Source organism: Zonotrichia leucophrys, chromosome 24, assembly GCF_028769735.1.
Source record: "Zonotrichia leucophrys gambelii isolate GWCS_2022_RI chromosome 24, RI_Zleu_2.0, whole genome shotgun sequence".
NCBI classification, from domain to species: Eukaryota; Metazoa; Chordata; class Aves; order Passeriformes; family Passerellidae; genus Zonotrichia; species Zonotrichia leucophrys.
Genome location: NC_088193.1, coordinates 6,077,117 through 6,102,873, shown reverse-complemented (window position 1 = coordinate 6,102,873; position 25,757 = coordinate 6,077,117). Strand labels below are relative to the sequence as shown.

The 25,757-nt window shown below is 50.4% G+C and overlaps 1 protein-coding gene across 3 annotated transcripts; it reads right to left on the bottom strand.

Annotated features, from left to right (window-relative positions):
- Nucleotides 1-232: 232 nt before the first annotated feature.
- On the bottom strand, nucleotides 233-22,514 carry MSANTD2 (Myb/SANT DNA binding domain containing 2). Of its 3 annotated transcripts, none has more exons than XM_064731907.1 (4): nucleotides 22,035-22,514; nucleotides 10,236-10,494; nucleotides 8,141-8,201; nucleotides 233-1,581 (listed from the first exon to the last, which is right to left on the bottom strand). In XM_064731907.1, the coding sequence occupies exons 1-4, from the start codon at nucleotides 22,512-22,514 to the stop codon at nucleotides 729-731; spliced, it is 1,653 nt and encodes a 550-aa protein (XP_064587977.1). In that variant the 3' UTR covers nucleotides 233-728. The 3 variants fall into 3 exon arrangements, 2 of the variants coding, with proteins under 2 accessions (XP_064587977.1, XP_064587978.1); XM_064731908.1 differs by lacking the exon at nucleotides 22,035-22,514 and adding an exon at nucleotides 11,097-11,123; XR_010442719.1 differs by lacking the exons at nucleotides 233-1,581; nucleotides 8,141-8,201; nucleotides 10,236-10,494 and adding exons at nucleotides 11,772-11,839; nucleotides 13,146-13,334; nucleotides 13,427-13,493.
- Nucleotides 22,515-25,757: the final 3,243 nt, after the last annotated feature.

Here is a 25,757-nt window from a genome sequence, read left to right as displayed (position 1 = left end):
AATAAAAGAAGCGAAAGAAAAAAAAAACAAAGGAAAATTATACAGAAATTTAAAAAACAAACAAAAAAGACAAGACAAAAAGAAGATAAAAAAAAAGAGGAATAGAGAGAAAAAGAAAAAGAAGAGAAAAAGGAGAGAAACAAGAGGAAAAAAAAGATTAAAAAAAGACAGTAAAGAGAAAAATAGGGAAAAAATAGTGAGGAAAAAATAAAGAAAAAATAAAAAAGCCAGGAATTATTTTAATGTTATAAAAATAAAATAAAATAAAATAAAAGCAGATATGGCAACGCTACTAAGGATGTGGAATACGTCACAGAACCCAAAGTCTTTGCAGGCAACACTGTTTGGAGAGAGGAGAACACTCGATGGTGAAAAAAGTGAAGTCCTAAATTATATACAAGGTATCTAAGGGTGACTTTGAAAAACAGTCCCGGGCTGGGAGTTGGGTTTTCCCTCGCCGTTATCTATTGCTTATTGAGTCAGATCCAGAGGAACACTTCGAGACGGATGCATCCAAATGAGACACCGTGGGATAAGGGAAGCCCAGGCCCTCGGGGCGGTGTGGAGGCGCCGTGTGCACTGTCCCGTGTGTGGAATGTACCGAGGCCGCCCCCGGGCCGGGCGCTGCCAGCCCCGCACAGGGGAGGCCGAAACGTCCCCGAGCCCCGGGGGATCCCAGTGAGATGGAAAACGGGGCGCTAAGCCCTGATCCTTATGAAGGACGAGACTCAGTTGTTAAATTTTAAGGGGTACCCGATGGCTTTTTCCAGGCACTCTACCAAAGAGCCGGCAGACAGAAAATCCCTCTCCACTTCCACAAATTTGATGTAGATGGATTTGGGTGAGACGCCGGGCTCTACGACGCAGTTCTGAGATAAAAAGGCGTTGATCCCGACCCAATCTTTGCTGAAGGTTTTGGTGTTTGCCTGGAAGTGTAAAAACAGGCACTGCTGGAGAGTCCGGACCTCGGCGATGCCGAGGTAACAGTAGATAATCCGGGCGGATTCCATATCCACCCGGAGGGAGGCCTGTGGGGAGGGCACCTCCAGCTCCCCTGGAGTCTCATTGCCGGGGTCGGGCGCCCGGTGCTCGGCCAGAGGGGAGGGGAGCTTCTCGTGGCACTCCTCGTATCCAATGGCGTACAGGCCGGGGCTTTTTGGGATCCCTCCTGGTAATAAATACTGCACCACGTTCCCTCCAGTGGGCTTGGAGTGAGCGATGGGAATCCAGTCGATCTCCATGTGCAGCTCCAAGCATCGGGCTTCGCTGATGGTGATCTCCAGGAATTTGTAATAAACATTTTTCCAGTTCATTTTCTGTACTCGGGTCATGATCACCCGACCCTCGGGTTTCTCCGAGTTGAAATATTCCCGGAGCCGCTTGCCCAGGGGCACCTGGGAGCTGATCTCGGCGTAGTGGTAACGGATATCCTCCTTCCAGCGGGTGTTGTAGCCAATGCCAAAAATGGCCAGTTTGTTGGAAAGGTGGAGCCTGGAGAAGTCCGTCCAGCTCTGAAACAGCTCCCACTTCAACTGGACCGACTCCAAGATTTGCATAATGTTCTGCATGACGTCACGCTTCCTGCAAATGAAGAAATGGAGACAAGGATAAAGGCATCAGAGCTGAAAGCTTTCCCAGGGAATGCACCAACATTCAGAAAACATTAATCCCCATCAGCTTTCTTGCCTGGCTTTTCTTACTACTACATTTCTGGGGTAGTTTATAGGTTGTAAACAATGTCCTGATGAAGACAAGTTTTGTCAAGACTAATTTAAAATTAGTCTTGACAAAACAAAAACAAACTCAACCCCAACTCCTCTTGATATCAAAGCATCTTCAGGGAAGCACGTATCTGGCACTGCTGAATAAACACACACTTTACTACTGGGTCATTCCTTACAATCCTGGGCTTCTCTCAGCACATGGTTCATGAACTGCATCCCAAACTCACAACTGCCACTCAAAACACTTCTGCCTCGTTGTTATCCCCAAATTAATGCCAGCAAATGGGACTGTAACTGTAAAAACCCCAATGGGAGCATGAAGCCACTCCCAAGGGCTCTGTCCCTGTGCTGGGGGGGAAGCACAGCTCAGGGGACCAAGCCTCTGGAGCAGAAGAGGCTCCCAGACACATCCCAGATGCCATGGGATGGACACTGGCAATCCCTCCAGACAGCCAATTAAGAAATCCCCACGCTCACAAAAATGTGTTTTCACTCCCAGCAGCAAGGTTTCAGAGAGGGGTTTACATCAGGAGAGAGCATCTGTGTGCACCTGCAGCGAGCTGGAACAGCTTCCTCCAGGATAAATGAGATCATTAGGGTGTAATTAGCTGGTAGGAAGAACTCCTAATTTGGGAAGTTATTGTCCTATAATGAAAGCTGTAGAAGATAATGCAACTCGTTTGCTAACAGAGAAACCTCTCTTGGTCCAACAAATGGGATGTAAAAGATCCTTCCATGCAGCTCTCCTGCCTTTATCCATTGTGCCACATCTGAAAAACTGAACTGTGGAGACCTCTGCACTCCCAGGAGGATTTTTTTCTCCTTCCACACCCCACCAGGAGGACATACTGTACCAGGTGACACAGGTCTTGTGCAGGGCACACACAAATTTCCCTGCTCCTGCAGGTTCCTCGAGATCCCTCGAACTGCCTAAAACCAGCCCTTCCCAACAGCTTCCCAGTGGGGTCCAGCACCAGGCTGGTGAGGGACAGGAGGCCTCTAAGAGCAGATACAACACCCCACAAGCAAGGCTGATCCTGGCAGGTGCATTCTTGCCCAATCAAAAATAAAAATATCATCTGTGGGGATGAGGTCTTTTTCCATCATAAAGTATGTAAGGGTTCAAAGAAAACTGGACTGGGAGCTGCAGAGCTTTCCTGTGGTGCTGGAGAGGCCCCACTTTAGAGCCTTTCATCCCAAAAAACCTTCTACAGGTCTAACTACAAGGCACGTGATTCTGGCAAGGCTCCCCAACTGCTGGGTGTCCTGCAGGTGATGGAGGCCTCTGGGTGTGGGACACAGAGCTCTGGTTTGACATCTGATGCTTGGTGCACACCACCTGCAAACCTCACCTGTGCTGCCCAAACCCTGCCAAGCGTTTCTGAGCATCCAGGTTGGGGCAGCTCCCTCCTCACAGTGACACCAGCGCCACATCCATCACCACCTCATCAACCTCACCTGCCTTGTACCACCAACCATGTCAGAAGTTCCTTGAGAAGACCTTCAAAGGCATTTTGGGAAGTACATTTCCACCACAACTGAGTGTAACAGTTTCTAGAGCACTGAGGAGGGACAGGCTGGACAAGCAGAGCCCAGGGGTTCTTAAAAACATTGATTCCATCAGCACTGAAGTTCTGTTTCTTACTGCAAGTTATTCCTGAGTCAGTTCCACTAGCCAGCAGCAACAGAGAGAAATCTCAGACAAGAAGAATACATGTTTACCCCAAATCCATTTCCATTTACTCAAACACTGTGGCAAAAGTCATTTAAAGCTTCCCTGATGCTTTGCCATGCTTGGAAAATATCATTTTGAGGCTTCTGGAAGTGCAAGTTTACCTTCTGGGCACAAGGGGGTAGGACAGGGGACAGGGCAGTGCTGGAGCACAGCTCAGTGTCTCAGCACTGGCACACACAATCCACTCCTGACAGCAGCTCAGCTCCAGTTATTCCCTTCCCAAAGCAAAGACAGGAGAGCACGGCGTGGGCAGGTTTTCATTCAACAGCTGAGGAGCAGAGTGAGGAATGAAAGCAAAGCCCCCACCTTTATTAAGTGCACTATAAATACTCTGCTTGGTTTAGCTCGGCACAACCCAGACCCAGCTCGGCTGCATTAGTCACTGCAACTGCTCCTGCAGGGATGGGAATCACTGCATGGGAGCTGAGCTTCAGCAGCAGACTGAGAAGGGCTTTCCACAAGGAACTCACTGCTTCCAGCAGAGGAGAACAGGGGAAAAGGAATTTTAAGTAGTTTTGCTTCTCAGGTTTAGCATCTTCTCGCTTTTGCCAGGACCTGACTTGGCTGAGCTTTGCATTTCCAGGATCTTGACAACTTAGCCAAGCAAAGGTACCATCAGCAGTAAAAATTACTATTATTTATTTATTAATGTAATTTTCATTCATTCATCAATTTAAAATTATTTATTAAACATGTACTTATGTATTTGCTTTATTTGTATTGTTAATATTATAAATTTTTTAGGAGGACAATGGGAGCAGAGCAGAGGGTTTAACCTGTTGTGTGTCAGGACAATCTCACTTTTCAGCTGCAGAAGGTGCCCTAGAGCTGGATTTTCCCTCATCATCAAACCATCCCCTCCCTGCTGGAGTCTGGGACCTGCCTTTCTTCCTCCTTGGAAGCTTTTGCAATTCAAATGAGGAAAGACTTGAGACAAGAGTAGGCGCAAATTTGTTCTGAGGCAGACTTCAAAGGGCCCAGAGCAGCTGCTTGCAGAGAAGATCCACGAGCTTTCTCTAGCTCATCTTCCCAAAGCCAGCAGTGAAATCAAACCACTTCTCAAAGTCTCTAAGTGCTATTTCACTTTTCAAAGCAGTTTATTTGGAGACAACAGCCAAGGGCAGGCAACAGCAGGGCTGACATGGGGAAGGAGCATCCTGCTGGAGGATGGGCCATGGACACAGGTTACCTACTGCCCTTGGCTCCCATGCTGTCAGAAATAAACTGAAAGATGGAATCCCTGTGTGTCACAGACTCAGAACACTTTGGCCTGCAAGGGACCTAAACAGCTCATCTTGTTCCCATCCCTGCCATCGACAGGGACACCTTCCACCAGTCCAGGTTGATCCAAGCCCTGCCCAGCCTGGCCTTGGGCACTGCCAGGGATCCAGGGGCAGCCCCAGCTGCTCTGGGCACCCTGTGCCAGGGCCTGCCCACCCTCACAGGGAGCAATTCCCAATATCCCATCCATCCCTGCCCTCTGGCAGTGGGAGCCATTCCCTGTGTCCTGTCCCTCCATCCCTTGTCCCCAGTCCCTCTCCAGCTCTCCTGGAGCCCCTTCAGGCCCTGCAAGGAGCTCTGAGCTCTCCTGGAGCTTTCTTCAGATGAACACTCCCAGCTCTCCCAGGCTGGCTGCAGAGCAGAGGGGCTCTGGCCTTTGCAGCACCTTTCCCTGTCCCCCTAGAGGAGCCCATGGCTCTCTCTGTGTCACTTGGAGGCACAGTGCCTGGGTGGGGGCAGCTGTGCTGTCCCACATTGCTGGGAATTCAGAGCAGATGGGGTATCTGCCCTCAGACACCCAGGCAGGTGGTACACCTGCTGTAACTAACAGCTATCCACAGGATGCCCACTAAATCCCTAAAGCTGCAATTGGCCTTTTTTCCTCCCAGATTTATAACTCGCTTTTCCCCAGCCCTTTCAGTGTTTTGGGGCTGTGTGACACCTTATCTTCATCCAGCCCTCCTTCACCCACAAAAATAACCATTGGTTATATTCATTAATTGGTACTTGGGGAACCTGGTCCAGACATTCCCTATCCCTTTCTCCTTTGCTCACATCCAGTCCCACAGCACTTGAGTAATGGCAAAAAGTTCCTGTTATGAGCACAAGCAAACTGCACCAACATGAATCCAGCACTGCCCAGGGCAGGGAGTTCCCACAGCCATCAGTGAGCTGGGTCCTTGGGGATCTGAGGGGAGAAGGAGACACCAGTGCTGGGGTTTAAACAGCTCTTGGCTCTCACACAAACCTGCACTGGCACCTGCAGCAGCATGCTCGCCTTCCCTGAGCTCCTGCTCCATGGCTGAGGGGCAGCCTGGGATCCAGAGGGATCGGGACAAGCTCAGTCAGTGGCCTTGGGGAATCTCATGAGGCTGAACAAGGCCAAGGGCAGGTGCTGCACCTGGGCCAGGGCAACCCCCAGGATCAATCCAGGCTGGGGATGGAGGGATGGGGAGCAGCTCTGGAAGCAGGCCTTGGGGTGCAGGTGGGGGAGAGCTGGACAGGCCCTGGCCCAGAACCCCCCTGTGCTGGGCTGATCCCCAGCCTGGGCAGCAGGGCAGGGGGGGATTCTGCCCCTCTGCCCCCAGGTGAGACCCCACCTGCAGAGCTGCCCCCAGCTCGGGGCTCCCAGCACAGGGAGGAGCTGGAGCTGCTGCAGGAGCCCAGAGGAGCTCACGGAGATGCTGCAAGGGCTGGAGCCCCTCTGCTCTGGAGCCAGCCTGGGAGAGATGGGGGTGTTTATCTGGAGAGGAGAAGGCTCTGAGGAAAACTGAAGAGGGACTGGGGACAAGGGATGGAGGGACAGGACACAGGGAATGGCTCCCAGTGCCAGAGGGCAGGGCTGGATGGGATATTGGGAACTGGGAATTGTTCCCTGTGAGGGTGGGCAGGCCCTGGCACAGGATGCCCACCCTGGATCCCTGGCAGTGCCCAAGGCCTGGGGCAATCTGGGACAGTGGGAGGTGTCCCTGCCATGGCAGAGGGTTGGAACAGGATGAGCTTTAAGGTCCCTTCCAACTCAAACCATTCTAGAATTCTGTTTCTCTCTGTCCAAAAGCACACCACAAGTTTCTCCAGGATTTGAATGATTTCTGGAAACAATTTCTGCTGAAAATCTGCCCTTGACCAAGAAGGCAGATGAACTTGACTTTGAAGTAGGCTATCTGCATTTCAAAATGCCGTGCAAGGAGGTGAAAGAGTTTGACAACTATTTATCTACTGTGGCTTTTAGATGAAATTTTATTTTTTTAAGATAATAAATAAATACCCAGCTTATCTTTGTATCAGCTGTGCATCTTCTGACTGCTTTTAACCTACTGAGTCAGAGTTTACAAGTTCCTTCTCCTCACAGACAAGGGGAAAAGCAGCTTTTAGCAAATCTGTGCATTGGAAAATGCTCTGTGTTTCCACTCTGCACGTAGGATAAGTTTATCACTGGCATGCTTCACAAAATGCCCCAGAGTTCAGAGACTCCACTGCATTTTAGAGGGAATTTGTGGGGAAAAATGAACATAAAACTTTAAAAGGTCTCATTTACCAAAATCTAATTCAGCTGTTCATGCACACATTAAAACTTGGAAGAGAAGATTCATGTGGTCCAAGCCTTCACCTCAGAAAATTCAGGATTATTTGCTATGGACTCCTTAAAAGTAAAATTATTCCAGAACAGCACAAAGAAACTGTTCAAAGTGGCAGTAACAAAGTTTATACTGAAAAAAGCTATTTTTCTCCAGGTTGCCATTAAGTTGTTAACATGAATTTGCTCAAAGTCACCTTTGGCTATGTGAATATCCACCTGAAGTGAGGAGTCTGATGAAGCCACACCACTGCCATGGAAGCTTCTTGTTAATTATTTTTCTTTTAAAATTATTTTTATTTTCTTAAGTTATTTCAAATTTATATTTCTCTTTTTACTTATTTATATTTATGTTAATTTTTTTAGAGATTTTTTTTTAATTGAGTTACAGTACAAAGCCTCTGCTCTATATGACTCATCAGGGATGTTCTGTTGCTGTTCCCAGTGCTGGTGACCTCCTACCCTACAGCAGCTGATTTTCTACCATGGAAAATCCCAGTAACACTAAAACCAGTGGTGTGGGAGCTCCTGTGAGGAATTCCAAAGGATCTGTGGGCCTGGGCTCACTCCCACTGCAGACAAACCCACAACCAGCCCTAAAGGCTGGCAGAAAGCTGCCCTGGGCACAGTAAATACAGCACAATTCCTTTCATTTTTGGGAATGCTCTGTGTTATTGTTGGAGAGGCAAAGCAGAGTCAAAGCATTCAAAAGGCTCCAGTGTTTGCTAGATTAAACCCAGCCAAAAGGTTACCAGGAAGGTCTGGAAAGTTATAAAAATGAAAGTCAGAGACTCCCAAGCTTTGGCACACTTTCCCAGCAAGGAAGGGAGCTGCTCTTGTGGATTCTATCCATGCTTTCAGTCCTCACATCCATGCAGTAAGTCTTGTTTTATTTTTTGAATGGCAAAGCCAAGGAGAAACAGAGTTGTGAAGCTTTTCAGTTGTTCTGAGGTAATGGGAATAATGCATAAAGCAGATTCAACTGTATGAATAGTCTTGCACAATGTATTTATAATTATAAACAGAAGTTTCAAATATCCTCTCCTCCTGCACATTATCCCCAGGGAAATACATTCCAGGGTAAAACATTCATAAATTACTTACTGCGTGTCTTCTGAAGATTCCTGTTTTATCTTTAATGTTCTTTTCGTGGTAGGCATTTCATCTGAAAGGTAAAATTCCAACACATAATTAGATTTTAAATAATGTTCTTAGGGCTTTTTTTTTTTTTTTTTAAGAGCTTGAAATTAAATAAAAAATAACTCTGAGTTGCTTCCTAAGCCAGGCAGTCTGCTGGAGTTCTACATGAGACAGCTCCAGCTCCTACACCCTCTGTAATTGATTGAGTTTTTCTTTAACTTGGAAAAGATATGGTCATTTAGGTTTTGAGAGAGATTCAGATCTTTTCACGGACAAGGCTCCAGTCCCATCCATTAAATCACACATTGACAGAATTGCAAACTACATTGTTTCAAGGAAAAAAAAAATAAGAAAAAGCAATTCTGCTTCTAATGGCACATTTCAAGAGGAAGCAGCAGCAGAACTGCATCTGTGTTCAATTCAGAGCTTTGTGCCAAGTGCTTTGCTCACAACTCCTGAGCATGAAGGGCATCATCAGCCCCAGCTCACGCAAATGTCCCCAAACTGGTGACAAACCAGGAGATCCCAGCTTGACTCACCACAACAAGCCACAGCAGACAGAATTAGCCATCATTTCCATACGTTTTGTAACGTTTTTCTTCTCCCCACTGTTTCTCTCCCACATATTTCTGACTTTTAAATCCCCCAGGGAAGGAGTCTGAGGAACTGGAATGTGGTTAACAGGCAACTTGCAAATTTTAACATTAAACTGAGATCTCAGGCTCTTCCAAAGCATCCTGACTCACCAGTCCCCCAAACACAGATGTGTACAGACACCCAACTGCATCTCCTCTCCCTCTTTCATCCCAGCCAATAAATGGGGAAAAACAGCCTTTACACAATTCACCTTCATCTCCAGTGCATCTGATCAATTCAAAGCTCCTGCTGTGAAAAAACCCTGCTCAGGGTGAGGGAGGAACACACACCCATAAAAGCAGTAGCCTGAGAGAAATGTGCCTCAAGAAAGCCACTTCTTCCCAGAACTGCTCAGAGTGGAGTGTGTTTGCTATCAGGGATGTGGTACCCTGATCTGTTTAACAAAGTTCAAAAAGCCACGAGCAACAATTAAGCCTCCAAATTAATTTAAAAATTGACTTTTAGGCAGAGACTTTTAGGCAATAATTCAGGAAGAAAAGCATGTGGAAGAGTTTGGTTTAGGTCTCAAACATCAAGTGTGAGCTTAGTTGCTATTTTTTCATTTTAAATAGGCCACACCTCAGGATATAAATATATTGACATGTTTAATATCAATACATCAAGGTAAATAAGAAAGAGCAACATTTTTTACAGTTGTTGGTGTTACCAGCAGCAGGCTGAAGCCCTGTTCACAATTGAAGCAAATGGTGTTTGAATGGTAACACCCAGGTACCACTGAAAGGGAAAATATCTCCTGAATCTCAAGAGGGAAAATAAAACTGGAAGTGAAAGGACAGACAGGGAAAGTGTCACCTCTGCTGTTTCTGGGCAAACAGCCCTTCTTTCTTCCAGTCCTGATCCATGGTTTGCTTTTGATTAAGTGAGGAATTTCTGTCCCTTGTCTCCCCAAGGATGTGTTTAGCACAGTGTGTCACAGACATCTTTTATGAAAAATCCTTTCCTTAGGATTTTTTCTCCTGAGAAGCTGAGAAGCCTCAGGAACAAAATGTAAACAATGGTTATCTGCTGCTGTGGAATGCAACAGGTGCATCTGTGATTGGTCTCATGTGGTTGTTTCTAATTAATGGCAAATCACAGCCCAGCTGTCTGGACTGTCTTGGTCAGTCACAAGCCTTTGTTATCATTTTTTTTTTCTATTCTTAGCCAGCCTTCTGATGAAATAATTTCTTCTATTCTTTTGGTATAGTTTTAATAAAATATATATCATAAAATAATAAATCAGGCCTTCTGAAACATGGAGTCAACATTCTCATCTCTTCCCTCATCCCCAGAGCCCTGAGAACACGGTCACACACCGTGAGCACATTCTGAGAGGTGAAAGCTGGCACAGATGTGTGTGCCAGACCCCCAGGAGCACAGGTGAAGCCCAGGGAGGCAGAAGTGCCAAGATGGGATTTCTTACCCAGCTCCTGCTCGCCGGTCTGGTAGCAGTGAAGATCCTGGCTGTGGTTTCCCCAGTCCTCCTGAGAGTATTCCTCCATGGTGCTGCCATCTGACTCCAGCTCCTGGTACAGACCACTGCTGTTGATGAGGACGGGCTGGCAGGGCTGGGAGTCCCATCCTCCCTGCCCAAACACCTGCTCCAGCTGCTCAAAGGTGTAGCTGCTTTTCCTCTTGCCCACGCCGTGCTCCTTGACGCGGCTGTAGCACCTGCGGAGGGTCTGAGAGAGAGAGGCGGCTCAGTCAGGGCTGTGGGGCTGCACCAGCACACAGGCACTCACACACACTCACACAGGCAGAGTTTAGGGCTTTGGGGGTTATTTCTGTTGGTCATATTTGCCCCACGTTGATGAGCAATGCTCCCAAATTAATGTACACCCACCAGGAAGCATCATATAGATCCAACATTCCCGCTTAGCGTTAACATCCATGACACAGGACAAGTTGTGTAGCAGCTACAGATTCCTCAGATTTAACTTGGGTAATTTATTCTCTTTCTTGCTTAAAAAAAAATTAAAATAAAAAAAATCCCCAGATCTCCTATGGATGCAGGGGAAAAAAAATAAAATAAAAATACCAAGAGCCCCCCAGTCAGAGACACCAATCAGCCAGGAAAATGCACACCTACTACGAGGAGGAGAAAGCAGAGCTGGTGTTGTGCCCACAGCTTGGAGAGGGGAAAGCAGGGAGGAGAGAGAAAGGAAAACAGAAAGATTTCCCCCAAAAGCAAAGACAGTCCAACCTTCCTTACTCTGGTAAGAAGACACAAGGTACAAAATGGATATGCCTAAGCTATTCAGCTAGGAAAATATTTATTACTTACATAGTTTTGCATTCCTTACTAACTCACTCTGTCTCTTGTGAAGCTGCTGAAATTTAAAAGAGGTCAAATCAATAATGCTCCCAGTTCTCAGACTTTGATATCAAGCATCAAGTAAGTAACAGCACTGAGGTGGCTTGGTAAGAGCTGGGGCAGAACCTCCCACAGATGCCAAAGCCTCACCCAGTTCTGGTGATCCTTTGCCACCCCACATCAAGGGCTAAGCCATTCTCTGCTGCTGGATAAGCCTATGGTTCCATTCATGTTTTCCCCCTAATCTGGAGCAAAACACAACAACTTGGGGGTAAAAAAACTAAAGCTTTCTACACAACCCTCAGTGTGGTTTTAATTCTACCACTGCTCTGATTTTGAAAGACAATTATATGCCCCAGGCTTTCTGGGTCTTGGGTGTTTTTTCAGATTGGTAAACTGCTAGAAAACATTAATTTTTTAAAAATTAAATTTATCAGATTGCTGAGGCTCTGACTTGAATGGCAAAGCTGTCTCCAGAAATCAAGAGAGGCATTAATTTGGGAAGGACTAATCCTGCTCCTTGCTTTCTGCAGGAGGACTGTAATGGACACATCATTACAAAAACTATTTGATTTTTTTTTTTCCCCCCAAAGAAAGGAACTTTTAAAACTCCAGAAAGCTGGAACCTACCTAATGCTCCTCACACACTGGTTTAACAGCATCAGCAGCAAAGGGATACATTTCTAACCAGTTTCCTCCTGAGATTCAGAGCCCTGGGGGCAGAAGCAAAACCGCTAAGCAGCAAGTCAGTATTACCCTGCTGTTTTAAACAAAAACACACGAAAACAAGACAAAATAAAAAAATAACCCATATAAACACACAGGCAACAACAGGCATGAGTTATTCCACGGTTTAAGGTGGAACCCTTCCCACTTTTGCCATAACTACCTCAGGATAAACAGATAGATCCTCTTTGGATGGACACCAGCACATTTGAATTTCTGTCTGTGAGCAGGGTGGAAAACAACCTGCTGTGCAATCTAGCACCAAAACCCAGCCTAGAAACCTGCTGGTATCTGCTGGTGCAAGGAGGGATCCCTCAGGCTGGGGTATAGATACATTTGATTGTTAGAATTCACCTTTCTCACTCCAATTTCTCTCTGTTGAGCTCAAATCTCACTGACCAATAAGGGCAAAGTCATTTCACTCCCATAACTCTAAAATCCACCCAAGATAGATTTTTTAAAATATATTTCCCAGGCCCCAGTTCTTGTACCTGTGCCAGCTTATCCATAGGAGTTAAACATGGATTTAGAGCCTCCAGCTGAATTTATTAGCAGCCTTCAAGTGAAAGGAAATGTTTCCAAAGCATCCCTACGCTTGGCCAAGCCCTCTGGGGATGCCCCACACCCTCAGCCACTCTATTTTCACACCCTATTTTCAGCATGTGCTTCAAACATCTCTCCCCACCAATGGGGTTAAGGAGGATCCCACACTAGGTTGTAGCCTGGTAGTAATTAATTATTTCAGTCAGGCTGCAATCTGGCTTATTTTACTATCAAAATAATTTAGCAGCAAGGCAATGCAGACAAGTAGAAAAACTAAAGGGAGCAACACAGGAAAGGGGATGAAAATAAATGAGCAATAGTGTGACTGCTCATGATTGATACTTTTGGGGGTACTGCCCAGATTCTCACCTGGCTGTGTCACCTCTGCTTCTGCAAGCAGATAACCTCAAATTTGAGGGGAAATAATCTCAAATATAGGGATTTCCAAAGCAGCAAAGGGCCTGTGGCTAAGCAGCTGGTGGCTCTTTGGTCTTGTGTGCTGGAGAATCAAGATTCCTGCTAGCTCTTTCTTCTTGGAGGCTCACCCAGCAGGCAGCTCCTATAACTTCTCCTGATGTTCCCTCCAAATACCACGAGTCAGTAAATCCACAAGCTTCTCTTCTTCAGAGCCTGGTAAGACCTAAATAATTGCTCAGACCTCAGGAAACCTGGACATTTTATAACCCTCAACCTTTCTCTCACCATTTCATTCTGCCCTCCAAGAGCTAAGATCTGGTTTTTCTTACGCACCTCCTCTACTCCTCCCGGTGTCCAGCTCAACTCCTGCTCCGTGGCTCCTGAAGTGCACACACACAGATTGATACAGATACAGAAAGCAGGAAATGTAGGACAAGGAACTGAAAACAGACCTGATCACTGCCCAGTGACTGCTCAGACTGGAAGAGACCGAGGCTTTTGCTTATTGTTCTGCAACACTGCCTGCAACACGAACACACATTATCCCCACTTAATTTATCATCAGGAAAACCAAAGGAGGAGACAGTCACAAAGCCCATTGGGGGTTTTCTCACCATTTCTAACTCACGAGTCCTCATCTCTACAAGTGAAGCCACCGAAGAACCTGGAGCTCTGCAGGAACTGCAGGATGAGGATGAGAAAAACCTTTAGGAAGGCTGCAGACATGGTCCTCCTCCCAGCACAAAAATAAGATGAGGGAGGACCAGACCACAGCAAGCTTTTTATATATAACCTGAGGTTGTCCAACATGGAATGCCAGATCCCTGATCTGAGACAGGCTCTTACTCAGGGGGAAGCCATGGGCTCTGCAGAGCAGTTTGGTGGCCTGTGGCTGTGTCCACATTTTAAGTTGATTAATTTACAGCAACCTAAAGGGGTCCAGAGCACCACCTAGCACAACACTCAGCTCCAAAGAAGCTCAGAGGAGTTCTCAGCTTTATATCCCAAATAAAGAACAGCAGTGCCAAACAGCTCCCTCCCTCATCACGCCAGGATACTCACAGGAAACACAAGGTGAAACTACACTGGGACAAAAGAAACAGCTTTTGAAGCCTGGAGTGGTTGTAGGGACAGTGAAAGGTCTCAAAGCCTCCATTTTTAAGCTCCTGGGAGCAGAAGGTAACAAATCTGTGCAGTAACTTCAGCTCATGAACTTTTAGGTTAAAAGCTATGTGCAAGGCAGGAGAACACAAGACTTACACGGGGTATTGCCTCAACAAGGCCCATTTCTGTGGTTTATCAAAAATAAAATGAGAAGAGCAGCACCTCAAACTCCTGGGAGAGCCACACCCCACTGCAGGAAGGCAGCTGATGACACCAATGCATCTCCAGCATTCCAAACAGGAATATCCCTCTGCAGAATGTGAGGCCCCAAGAGCTCAGGGTCAGTCCCAGGAGCTGCCACAGCCCAGTCTGCAAAGGCTCCAGCCCACAGCTGGCTGCACATCTGCACTGTCCCCAAGCACAGCACTGGGACACGGTGGCTGCCACAGTGAATCACTCTCTATGGCAAACAGCAAGGCCTTGGCTGTGTCCTGATTTACCCAAACACTTCCTGAAGGATTTGCCTCAGAGGAAAAGTGATGGGAATGCCCTCACATGAGGGGAGAAGGGTTGGGGGTAAATACAGACAAGCTGATTGTCTTAATTGAGGTAAGCACAAAGCTCTCTTTGGACCATGAAGAAGCCAAGTCACCCTGACAGACACAGGGAGGGGAATATCAGTCGAGGCAGGGCAGATTCAAGTTTTGGTTAGGGAGACCTGAAACTGAACAAAAACTCCCAGCCACCACTGCCAGTTGCTAAATCACAATTAAACATAATAGAAAAGAAACCCCTCTTGCCTGGACAGGAATTATTTACACCAATTTCTAAATCACAATTAAATATAACACAAAAGAAACTCTTCTTGCCTGGACAGGAATTATTTACAGAAGCTGCACAGCCAATTGCAGAGGTCAGCCCCCACGAGACAGGACTTTGCCAAGAGGGAATGAAGCTGGGGTTTAACAGGCTGTGTCCCATCAGGGTGAGGACAGCAGTGACATGTGGGGCTGTGGGCCCAAATCCACAACCTGGCAAGATGCTCCACTGCTGGCTGCTATCAGAATGCTCAGGAGGATGCTCAGACCCTCAGCAGGGATTTGCTGCTGTTTGAGCCAGACCCCTGGAGAGGAGACTCCAGCACTGCCTGCAGGAAGGCTGCCAGCTGGGCACCTCTGGCTCTCAATGCTCCTGCTTTTCTTAAACCAGAACTGGATGAAAAGAATAGAAATGAACCTGTTCAAGCTTGAGAAGGCAGAGAAGCACAACCAGACCCACCAAGCCAAGGACTTTGCAGAGTTTGGATGTAGTGGGTGGTGCTCCAGACAGAGCTCAGCTTGCAGAGATCACAGAATCACAGAATATCCTGAGTTATAGGGGGGACCCACCAGGATCATCCAGTCCAGCTCCTGCCCTGCCCAGACACCCCAACAATCCCACCCTGTGTCTCAGGGTGTTGCCCAAATGCTCCTGGAGCTCTTGCAGGGTCAGTGCCATGACCATTCCCTGGGAAGCCTGTGCAGGTACCCAACCACCCTCTGGGGAAAGAACCTTTTCCTGATATCCACCCTAAATGGATGAGATGCCTGAGTGAGCTCCAACCTGCCCTGGCATGACCTGTTCCAACATTACTGACTTTGGAGCAATGAAAGCCACACCTAAGGTCACCTTGCCTTTGGAAACAAGCTCATTCCAAAAATCAAACTGGAAGTTGCTGCATCTTTGTGATCAGGACAAACACCATTACACCACTCACAAAACCAGACCTTTAAGGAAAACCCAAACTGCAGCAGCCTGGATGAAAAGAGGTCTGAGATTATTCAAGAAACCACATCTGTGCAAGCCTTGAGAGATCACAGACTCAAATCCTGCTGGTCCTCAAGTGAATGGAGAGACCACAAGCCCATCCAGCAGAGGAAGAGCAGCACAAATCATTCCATGGGTGGGAGGGAAAACCCTCCTGTCCAAAATGAGCTTCACTGAAGGGCAGAAAGCACCAGCATGGGCAGCACCACAAGGGAAATGGCTTGTGTCATTCACAACCCTAAAAACAGCTCACATCCAACAGTGTCCCAGCTGTGGGTGACCTGAGGTCTCTGTGAAAATGTTAACAAGGAGACCAATCCCTAAATCCATGGGAAAAGCTGGAACTGAAATACCAAAAGTCACTCAAACCCCAATTTTCACCACCAGTGGTGCAAGGTTTGGTAACAGGTGAGACCACAGCACCCAGAAAGCTTTGCCTGCTTGGCCCCCAAATTTACACACTCAGCAAGAGGAGGTGAGCAGGAATCTGCCCCTGTGACAGCACTTGAAGCACAGTGAGGATTTTTAACATCTTCCCAAGTCTTCCATGGTCAGAGAGCACTACAGGAGAAAATTGTGTGTGCCCAGTCTAGGATTTAATGTTCCCAAATCTCCCTAAATGAGATTTAATGCTCAAGTTTTGCCAATCTGTCCTCCTGCAATGAGTTTCTGACCCATCAGCTGTTTCTGTCTCAGCAAGACAACCTCCCAGCTCCCTCTGGGAATCATTCTGCACCCATGGAACGAGCAGTGAATGGCCCAGGTACACCTGAATGATCAGACCAGAGTAGAAGCCAGTAGAAGCCACTGGATTGTAAAGACACCAGTCCTGCATGTGCAATTCAGGCCAGATTCTTACCAGCACAACAGCTCTCTGCAGATACCCCAGCTGAGAGCAAATCCAAGAGTGTTCATTCCACAGGACACTCACATCCCAGAAATGCTCCTCTGCCACAGCCCCACAAAGGATTGAAACCATTCAATCTGAAGGGTTCATTTTTTCCTGCTGTAAATGTCAACAAAAAGTTGCTCCCACCTACCAGAGCACATGAGATCCTCCAGTGAGCAGCTGGGCTGCTGGGAGGGATTCAAGGAATGGCAGCCTGGAAAAGCCAGCACATCTGAATCTATGTAAGCCAAGGGAAGAAGGGGAGGTAACCTGAACACCAACACACATCACAGCCCAGGGAGATAATGGGATGGGGAGCTGGGAGTGAGATAAACTCAAGATAAAGACACCACATTGAAAGGAAATAGAAACCCAGAATCATGGAATTGGGGTGGAAGTGACCTTAAAGCTCATCCTGCTCCAACCCTCTGCCATGGCAGGGACTCCTTCCACCATCCCAGGCTGCTCCAAGCCCTGCCCAGCCTGGCCTTGGACACTTTTAGGGATGGGGCAGCCACAGCTTCTCAGGACAGCCCATGCCAGGGCCTCAGCAGCCTCACAGGAAGAATTGTTTCCCAATATCCCATCTATCCCTGCCCTGTCCCTGGGAAGACATTCCCACTGGCTCTGCCTTGTAGAAAATCCCTCTCCATCCTGGTCAGCTCAAATCAAAGGCAAAGCTGCTTTGAAGGTGGATGCTTGCCATGAAATGCACCCAGGCTCCATCACTGGACATTTCTGAATCCTCTCATGTCCAGCAGCTCACAGCAAGCATTCCTTCTGCTGGAGCAGCTTTTCCTGCCTTAAAAACAACTCCATGCAAGGTTTACACATTGTTTGCATCACAGAGCAGCTAAAGCCACAGCCCCCTTACAAACAAGCCCCACCATCATGGTGTTTGTGTTGCCTAAAGCAAGAAATACCAACAGCTGGTAGTCAGGTGTGATTTTCCATCCCTTCCCATTTCATGTGGGTTTGTGGCACTCCCATCTTTCTGAAGCACTCAACCAGCATCTTCAAGGTATTTCTTTTCCTTTTGAGAAACAAATTACTTTTGTGGACAACCACAACCCAACCAAAACCTCCAGTCACCCATTTGGGAAGAAGAGGAAGTTGTTACACACACAAAAAACCTCAAAAACAGCAGAACTGGATTGGCAGTGACGCTTGGGAATTCCTGCAGTCAGGAGTTAAGATGTTGGAACTGCTTCTCTTGGAATCAATGGGTTGGCATTGACTCTGGGAAAGGCAAAACAAAAGCAGAACTCACATTTCTGCAGTAGCTGAAGAAATGACATTCTAAAAATGCCCTGAAATTAGTTTTACCAGCAGCTTCTGAGAAGGGATTTGTCTCTGCTGGGGAAAGGCTCTCCAGGCAGAGGATTTCCACCCTGAAATGCTCTCTCAGCCCAAGTGAGCCCTGTGCCATCAGCAGGATGAGTCTGATCCACCTTCCATCCAGATGCAAGCAAGAGCAGCAGAAAATCTCCCATGGGTTTAAAAAAAAAGCCTAAAATCTGCTAGTGAGGAACAACTGGAGCCCATTATTTCCAGAACATTCCTTTAAAACAAACCAAGCCTTTACTGCCTGAAAACATCCCTTGACTCCCACTCTGCTGTGCCTTCCCAGAGCATCCCAATGGAAGAGGATGAAGTGATGGAGTTCCACACCCTGATGGAACATATTCCATGTACCCTGTGACCTCCAAACTGTGTGGCCTTCACACAACTCATTTTCTCATGTTTAAATCCCCAGCAAACCTCCTGCTCCTCAGTGGAAGCATCACCCAGTGCAGGGCACAGGATCCCAGCAAGGTTTGGCCAAATATTCCATCACCTGCCTTAAAATCCCAGCTCTAAAGTCAAACCTGAAAACAAACAGCTCTGCATGTGCTGCTGTGGGAAGGTGATGGGTTTCAGGATAGAAAACCAGGCAAAATCCTTGCTCAGGAACACAGGGAACAGGAAAGGGCTGGATGGAAAGAGCAGAACAAGCAAGGATTAAGGACAGAACGGGATTTGAAGGGGTGAGGATGCTATGGAACACAAGACAGCTTTTCTAGGAATGCAACAGGCAGAAATCAAGATGTTCCATTCTTCCTGCAGCTCCCAGCTGCAGAGCTACCCAAGCCACAAATCTCAGAGGCACCAAGTCAGACTCAAGGTCTCTTTCCAAAGGAAAAGCTGCTGGAACATTTATATGTGAATCCCTACATTTGAAATGTCAAAATGGTCCCTAAATTTGAAACAGACCCTCCCAGAGTGGCTCCAACCTGCCAGCAGCCTCTGATGTGCAGAAAAGCAGATGCAGATGGTGAGAGACAGACAAAAATCTGCACTGGGACCTTTCTGTTCTGCACACCCTGTTTGAATTAGGAGAGAATGCACCCATGCCATACAACTGGAAAACTCTCTGCTCACAAGCTGATTTGTTCCTTTCCAGCTCAACTGGGCTGCTGAGACTCAAGGTTTGGTGTGTCCAGGGAATGCAGGTGTTCCCAAGGAAAGCAGCATGGCACCCTTATCTAAATTCATTTAAAAACCAGCTGATCCTGGAATGTTTGAAGCACCATTTATTATCCAGCAGCAAAGCCTTGAGCTCTGTCCCTTGATGGGCATTAAGTATCCTATAAAATCATGGAAACACAGAATATTTAGGGTAATAAATGGGACAATGCAGCTCCTTCATCATCTCCCCAGTCCTGTTTTCAGTGTGGAGGATTCCAAGGTGCCTGTGCCCTCCTCTTGCTCCTGCAGCAATGACAATTCCTGCTCCATCCCAGAGGAATCCATGCATGACCCCTCCACATCCAGGAGTGACTTCTGTTTGTGGTGGACCATGGAAATGCCAAGCAGCCAATCCTGCCTGGAATCCTACAAAAACTGGGACTTTAGGCTTGGCAACAGCTCCCACAACAACTATCTCAATAATCCCTGGAACAAGGGAAATTCTTGACACCCAGGAGAGCTCCCAGCTCCCAGCAAGGGCTCATTTCCCAGCAATTCCAGCCCAAAACCCCCTGAGAGCACAAAGAAAAGCCACACTGCTGCTGCTGCAGGACTGTGCTGAGGAAGGGCCTCACTGTGGGGTCCAGGATGTGCAAAGTTTGGGTGGATGGTGCCAGGGACAGCAGCAGCATTCCTGCAGCTGCTCCTGCCCTGCACATGGCCTGAGGAGAGGCCAGGCTGTGCCCAGGAGCACTCGTGGATGGAACACAGAGTGTTGAAGGAGAGCCCAGCCTGATGTCCTGCAATCTAGAAACATCTAACAGGTCTGTCAGGAGCTGCTCTTGGTGATAAATATCAGCCTTGAGCTCTTTTTCTGCTGTTTGATGGGTGGTTTCTTCCAAGCTTGAGTATTTCAGGGGCAAAGATGTGTTCAAGCCTCACCTCTGAAGGGAAAGTGGGAGAACCCTCAGCTGCAAGGAGTCCCAAAATCAGCTCCATCCAAACCCAGAGAGCCAGTTCTGGGCTGCTCTGACAGTGAGGTGACACCTCACAAGCTGCCAGCACACCCCAAAACTGGGGCTGGGAGCAACAGCACTGACTCCAACCACAGCCCAAAACCACTGCACAAAGCCAGAGCACCTCCAGGAACTTTTCCATCATGCAACTGCCTCTGGCAAAGCTCACAAAGAGCTGATTCAAGCAACAAACACCTTGAGAGCCACCAGGAAAATTCACAAATGACCAGGTTGGAAGAAACCTTCAAGATCATGGAGTCCAACCCAGCCCCAACATCCCAACTCAACCCTGGCACCCAGTGCCACATCCAGGCTTTGTTAAACACACCCAGGGATGGGGACTCCACCACCTCCCTGGGCAGAACATTCCAGAACTTTATCACTCTTTCTGTAAAAGCTTTTTCCTGCTATCCAACCTGTGTTTCCCTCGTGCAGCTCAAGGCTGTGTGCTCTGGTTGTGTCAGAGGGACTCCAAGAGGCTTTGCAGAGCAGCAACTTTCCTCTCCAAAAATATTTGGGTATGTTCAAGGGAAAAATGTCCCTGAGCAGCAAATACACAGACGTGAGGGAAATACATCCCTGAAATACATCCAGAACCCAAAATTTCTATAGAAAGTGGGTTTGCTTTGAGTATCTATTTCCAGGACAGGCTGCTCTAATCAACAGGGATCAAAGTGGAAATCTCTCACTCTCAGACACTCCTGATGCTGCAGCCTCCCTAATTCCATGTATTTTGCAAGTTAAAGGCAGCCCAGGTGTTCCCACCTGAACAGCCCCAGCAGGTGTTTTTAAGGGATGGGAAGAGGGAGAAACAACCAGTCCACTGAGCCCCAGCAATAACAACACATTTATTTCTCATTCCATTTGAATTGGCTGCAGGAGCCCAATGGGTGAGGAAAGGAGAAATAAGCCCAGAGGGAGACCAGAGTGTGTAAATCATCCTCCCAGACATCATCCACATTTACAAACCCAAGCCCCACAGCCATTTCCACATCATCCAGCGTCTCCTCTCTGTACAAGCAGGATGGACAAAGGAGCTGCTCCCAAAGCAGGAAGCAAACCCAGCCCTTTTCTCCAGGGAATGATGGAAGTGGAAAGGTCCCTCTGGAGAACACAGCTCATGGGGCTGTTTATCAGTTACTCAAGAGGTCTGTGAAGCCACAGAATGTCCCCGTTGAGCCATCAGACTCCACAAAACAACTCCACAGCAAAGGGCAGAGCCAGGAGTGCACGAGCAACCAGAGCCACCCCTTGTTCCTGGGAGCTCTTTTCCCAAGGGGGGCACAGGGAGCAGCCAGGGCCAGCCCCTCATGGCCAGAGGATGCTGGGGGACCCAGGAGGGGACAGAGCCAAGCACAGCACCCACAGCACTTGGGGCCAAAGGAGGACACCCAGGGCAAAGATCCTGCTGGGGCTGTGGGACACAAACAACTGGGATGCTGTGTCCCTCCCCACTCAGCACCACGGGATGCTGCCACAGCCACCCACAGGAGAGGAGCTGAACCCCTGGGGAGCAGTGCCCGTGTCCCAGAGGCGCTGCTGGAGGATACAGGGACAAGGGAGGGACCCGGAGGATGAGGCAGCCAGGAGACACCACTGGAACCAGGGGAACCAGGGAATGGGACACCGGCAGGCAGGGTAAGGGCTGGGCTCAGTGCTGGGGAGAACCTCCAGAAAACTGCAGCACGGAGACCCCGAGAGGCCCAGCCCTGGGGACAGGGTACCCCCAAATCCAGGGCCAAAGGAGAGACTGACACCCGGAGGCAGCGCCAGAGGATGCTCAGGACAGATCCCGAGGGACTGAACCGCCGGGACGCGGTGTCCCAGGAGCAGAGAACGCTCAGGAGCGCAGCTCTGCAGGGAAGTGATCCCGGAGCTCACTCAACCTGCGGCGGGCACAGGCACCCCCGGGCCACCCTCCCCTCCCGTCCCGGGCCGCGCCGCCGCCCCCCGGGGTACCTTGATGCGCTCCCGGCACTGGGACGGGGTGCGCTCGTAGCCCAGCTCGGCCAGGGCGCGGGAGACGCGCTCGTACATGGCGGGCCCGGGCGCTTTGCTGCCGAACACGGTGCCCGCTCCCTCCAGCTGCTGGTACCGCGCCTCCACCAGCCGCTCGTTGCCCCACACGGCGATCAGCGCATTGGTCTCCGCCGGCGTCCAGGACATCCCGCGGCAAGCGGCGGCCGCGGCGGCGGCGGCGGCGCCGCCGGGCGAGAAGGAGACGGAGGGCGAGGCCCCGCCGCGGGCGCCCAGCGCGGCCCCGCCGGCCGCCGGCCCCGCGCCCAGCGGGGAGGCGCCGCTGGGCGTGGAGGGGTCGGACAGGCTGGGGTTGCCGTCGCTGAGCGCGCCCGGTGAGCCCGGCGACAGCACCTCCATCTTGGGGACGCGGAGCGGTGGCTCGGCCGGTGGGAGCTGCGAGGAGCCGCAGGGCGCCGCCATGATGGGGGTGCGCACCGAGCGGGCGGAAGTGACGCGCCGTTGGGGGAGGAACTTCCTGCGCACCGGGGAGGGGCGGTGCCAGAGGAGGCGGGACTGTGACGCGAGGGGGGCGGGGCCATAACAATGATAGTGGCTGGCGGGTGGGGGCGTGGTTCCGATGAAGGGGCGTGGTCAAAGGCGGGTATGGGCGGGGCACGGGCGCAGTGGGCGCGGTTATAAAATGGGCGGGCACGCTGTTTGTGTGGTGAGTGGGCGTGGTCTGTGAGTGGGCGTGGCGCAGCCTCAGCGCCACACGAAGTGGGCGTGGCCTATATGGGCGGGGCAGGGTCCCCTCAGCCCCCTCAGGGCAGGGACCGTCCAACCCCTCCCTCCCATCGCCCGCGATTTGCCCGGGCCCGAGGACCCCAAATGTGCGGCCGGGCATCCCAAAGGTCAGGTTTAGCTCCCCAGCCTTGGAGAGGAGCATTCCCGCCGTACTGGAGCTGAGCTCGCCCCTCCGGACCGAGCGCGTCCCTCCGGACTCGGCAGCCCTATCCCTGTGGAGCACCCCTGGGCTTCCAGGGCTCCACACGCCGTTACTGAGCATCCCCCAAGGACTGAGGCTGAGTCCGGGGGACGGGGATCTCTCTTTTCCCACCGCTCGCTGTCCTCGGCCCCGGTGCCTCCGAAACCCCGGGACCCCAATTAAGGGTGACCGTGATTGATGAGGCAGGGCGCAGCTCGCGGGGGGTGCGGGGACACCCCAGCTGCGCCCCAACTCTTCGTTAAGCCAAGACTAACGAGCATCGGGGAGATTCCACCTCTCCCGACCCCCTCAAACCCCCCCACCCATCCAAGGAGGGTGGTTAGAGAGGTCCTATGGGACCCCCGCCCGGGTTGGTTAATTAAACGCTTTAATTAGCGCCGTGTTGGTTAAACAAATGGCGGGGGAGGAGGATGGAAGGGGACATCCCCCCTGCCTCTGTCTGTCCCTGCCGCTCCTGCCCGCAGCACGGCGCGAAGCCATCAGCAGTGTAATTATACCCCTCTAATTAGCGGGATTAGGGGCTAGCTGCGGATCCCACACTCCATCCCCCACCCCGAGCGGGCTCTTTGTCACTGCTGTCCCCAGGGAGTGTCCACAAGGGATGTCCTCAACGCCTACATATCCTCACCCCTGGTGTGTCCCCAAAGGGATGTCCCTGCTGCCACCACATCCCCGAGGGGGTAATAAGCAGAGTGCCCCAAAGGGATGTCCCAATGGCAGTCCTGTGGCACGTCCCCAAAGGCATGATCTGCCCCTGGCATGTCGTCAGTGCCACCAAGGGGTTGTCCCTGCTGCCAGCACATCCACCCACTGTCACCACTGTGACATGCCCCCAAACGGACACACAGCTGGTGTGGTCCCAGAGGGATGTTCCCACTGCCAGCATGTCCCCAAAGGGGTGTCCCCAATGTCAGCCCTGCATCATGTCCCCAAAACGATGTCTCTGCCACCACCAGGTCCCAAAACAGAAGTCCCCACTGCAGGTGTGACCACAAGGGGATGTCTCTGCTGCCACCGTGTCCCCAAATGGATGCACTCACTTCCTTGGAGTGTCCTCAAAGGGGTGCCCGCACTGATGTGTCCCCACTGCCACCCCTGAGGCATGTCCCCAAAACGATGTCTCCACAGCCAGCTCTGCTGTGTGTCCCCAGAGGGCTGCACCCATCCCATGTGGGGTCTCCAGAGGGGTGGCCCCACTGCTGCTGTCCCCTCAGATGGCCACACCAGCTGCAGTGTCCCCGCAGCTGTAGACCCCCAAGCCCCCCGGAGCTGGCCAGACCACGATTAGAGGCCCGGGGAGGATGGAGGGGGAGGGCGGGCCGGATGCAAATGAGGGTGGCGGTTAATTAGGGCCTGCACACTCATTAGGGCCGAGAGCAGCTGATTGCGATGCAGCTCCGAGTCCCGGCAGCGCCATTTGACCGCGCGCTAATGACGAGGGGGTGGGGGGCGAGGGTTGAGGGGGGGACAGGGGGGTCCCCCCAGCCCGGCTCACCCACGGCACCTCCGCAGGCATTCCTGGGAGGGGCAGGGTCCGTGTCAGCCCTGCCGTGAGCCGGGACCGTGCCCGGGCACAGCTCAGCCCTGCCGTGAGCTGTGGCAGTTCTCAGCCAAGATCACTCCATGTTCTGGATGTTCTGGACGTTCTCAGCTGGGCTCACCTGTGAAAAGGGCTCTGGGTGTCCTCACGCAATGAGTTGTGGTCATTCTCAAATGAGACTCACCCGTGCAACGACTTGTGACTGTTCTCAGGCTTATCCGTGCAGAGGGTTGTGTGTGTTTTCAGCCCAGACTGAGCTGTGCAAGGATTTTTGGGTGTTCTCAGCCAGGGCTCCCCCATGCAATGAGCTGTGCCCGTTCTCAGCCAGGGCTCACCCATGCAATGAGCTGTGCCCGTTCTCAGGGCTCACCCATGCAATGAGCTGTGCCCGTTCTCAGCCAGGGCTCACCCATTCAATGAGCTGTGCCCGTTCTCAGCTCCTGGGGATGTGCGGACGCCGGGATGAGCAGCCTGGGGAAGCGCTGGGGAAACACCCCCCTGGTCCCCAGCACTCCTCGTTCCAGTCAGCCTTCCAATTCAATAGGCATAATTAAAAGTCCGCCAAAAAGCCGAGCGGACAAGTCATTAGACCCACAGCAGTGTGTTCTGCAATTTACTGACCTGCTTGTAATTAACCTCCTGCCGCCAAAATACGCCGCTGAAAAGAAGTATAAACTTATTAGTGGCGACGGTGGCTAATTAAAGCGAAATGCGTAATTATCCCGAGATGTGGCCGCAGGCAGGGAACTGATGAAAGGGGAGAAAAGGCGCTCGATGCAATATCGGGAAGGACGCGGGGATGCCGAGCGAGGCAGCGCCCTGCTGCCGCACGCCGGTGCCCATCAGCATCCTGAGCGCCTGCATCCCGATCCAGCTGCCCTGCCCGCCGCACAAAGGGGACCCAGGCGGGCTAATTCGGCGCGGGGGCAACCGGCACGCCCCCCTCTTTGTCTCCCTTTCACAGCCAATATCCCGAGCCCAGATGGGTTAATACATAATGCAGACAAGCAAGTAATTGCTTGCCTTTGTGAGGCCGTCAGCGCTGGGTCCCCGGCCCTCTGATCCCCCATTAGCGGCCATGCAAACAAGCCTTCCACCCAATTAAGCCCAGCTTTGATAAAGCCTTTCCCAATGATGCGGCGGTCCCAAACTAGCGATTCGCACATGAGCCACTACC

Coding starts and splice junctions, on each gene's coding strand:
- MSANTD2 (XM_064731907.1), bottom strand. CDS start 22,514: ATGGCGGCGCCCTGCGGCTCCTCGCAGCTCCCACCGGCCGAGCCACCG. Junction 8,202..10,235: donor GACCGGCGAGCAGGAGCTGG/GTAAGAAATCCC, acceptor TTTACCTTTCAG/ATGAAATGCCTACCACGAAA. Junction 1,582..8,140: donor GAATCTTCAGAAGACACGCA/GTAAGTAATTTA, acceptor CTTCATTTGCAG/GAAGCGTGACGTCATGCAGA.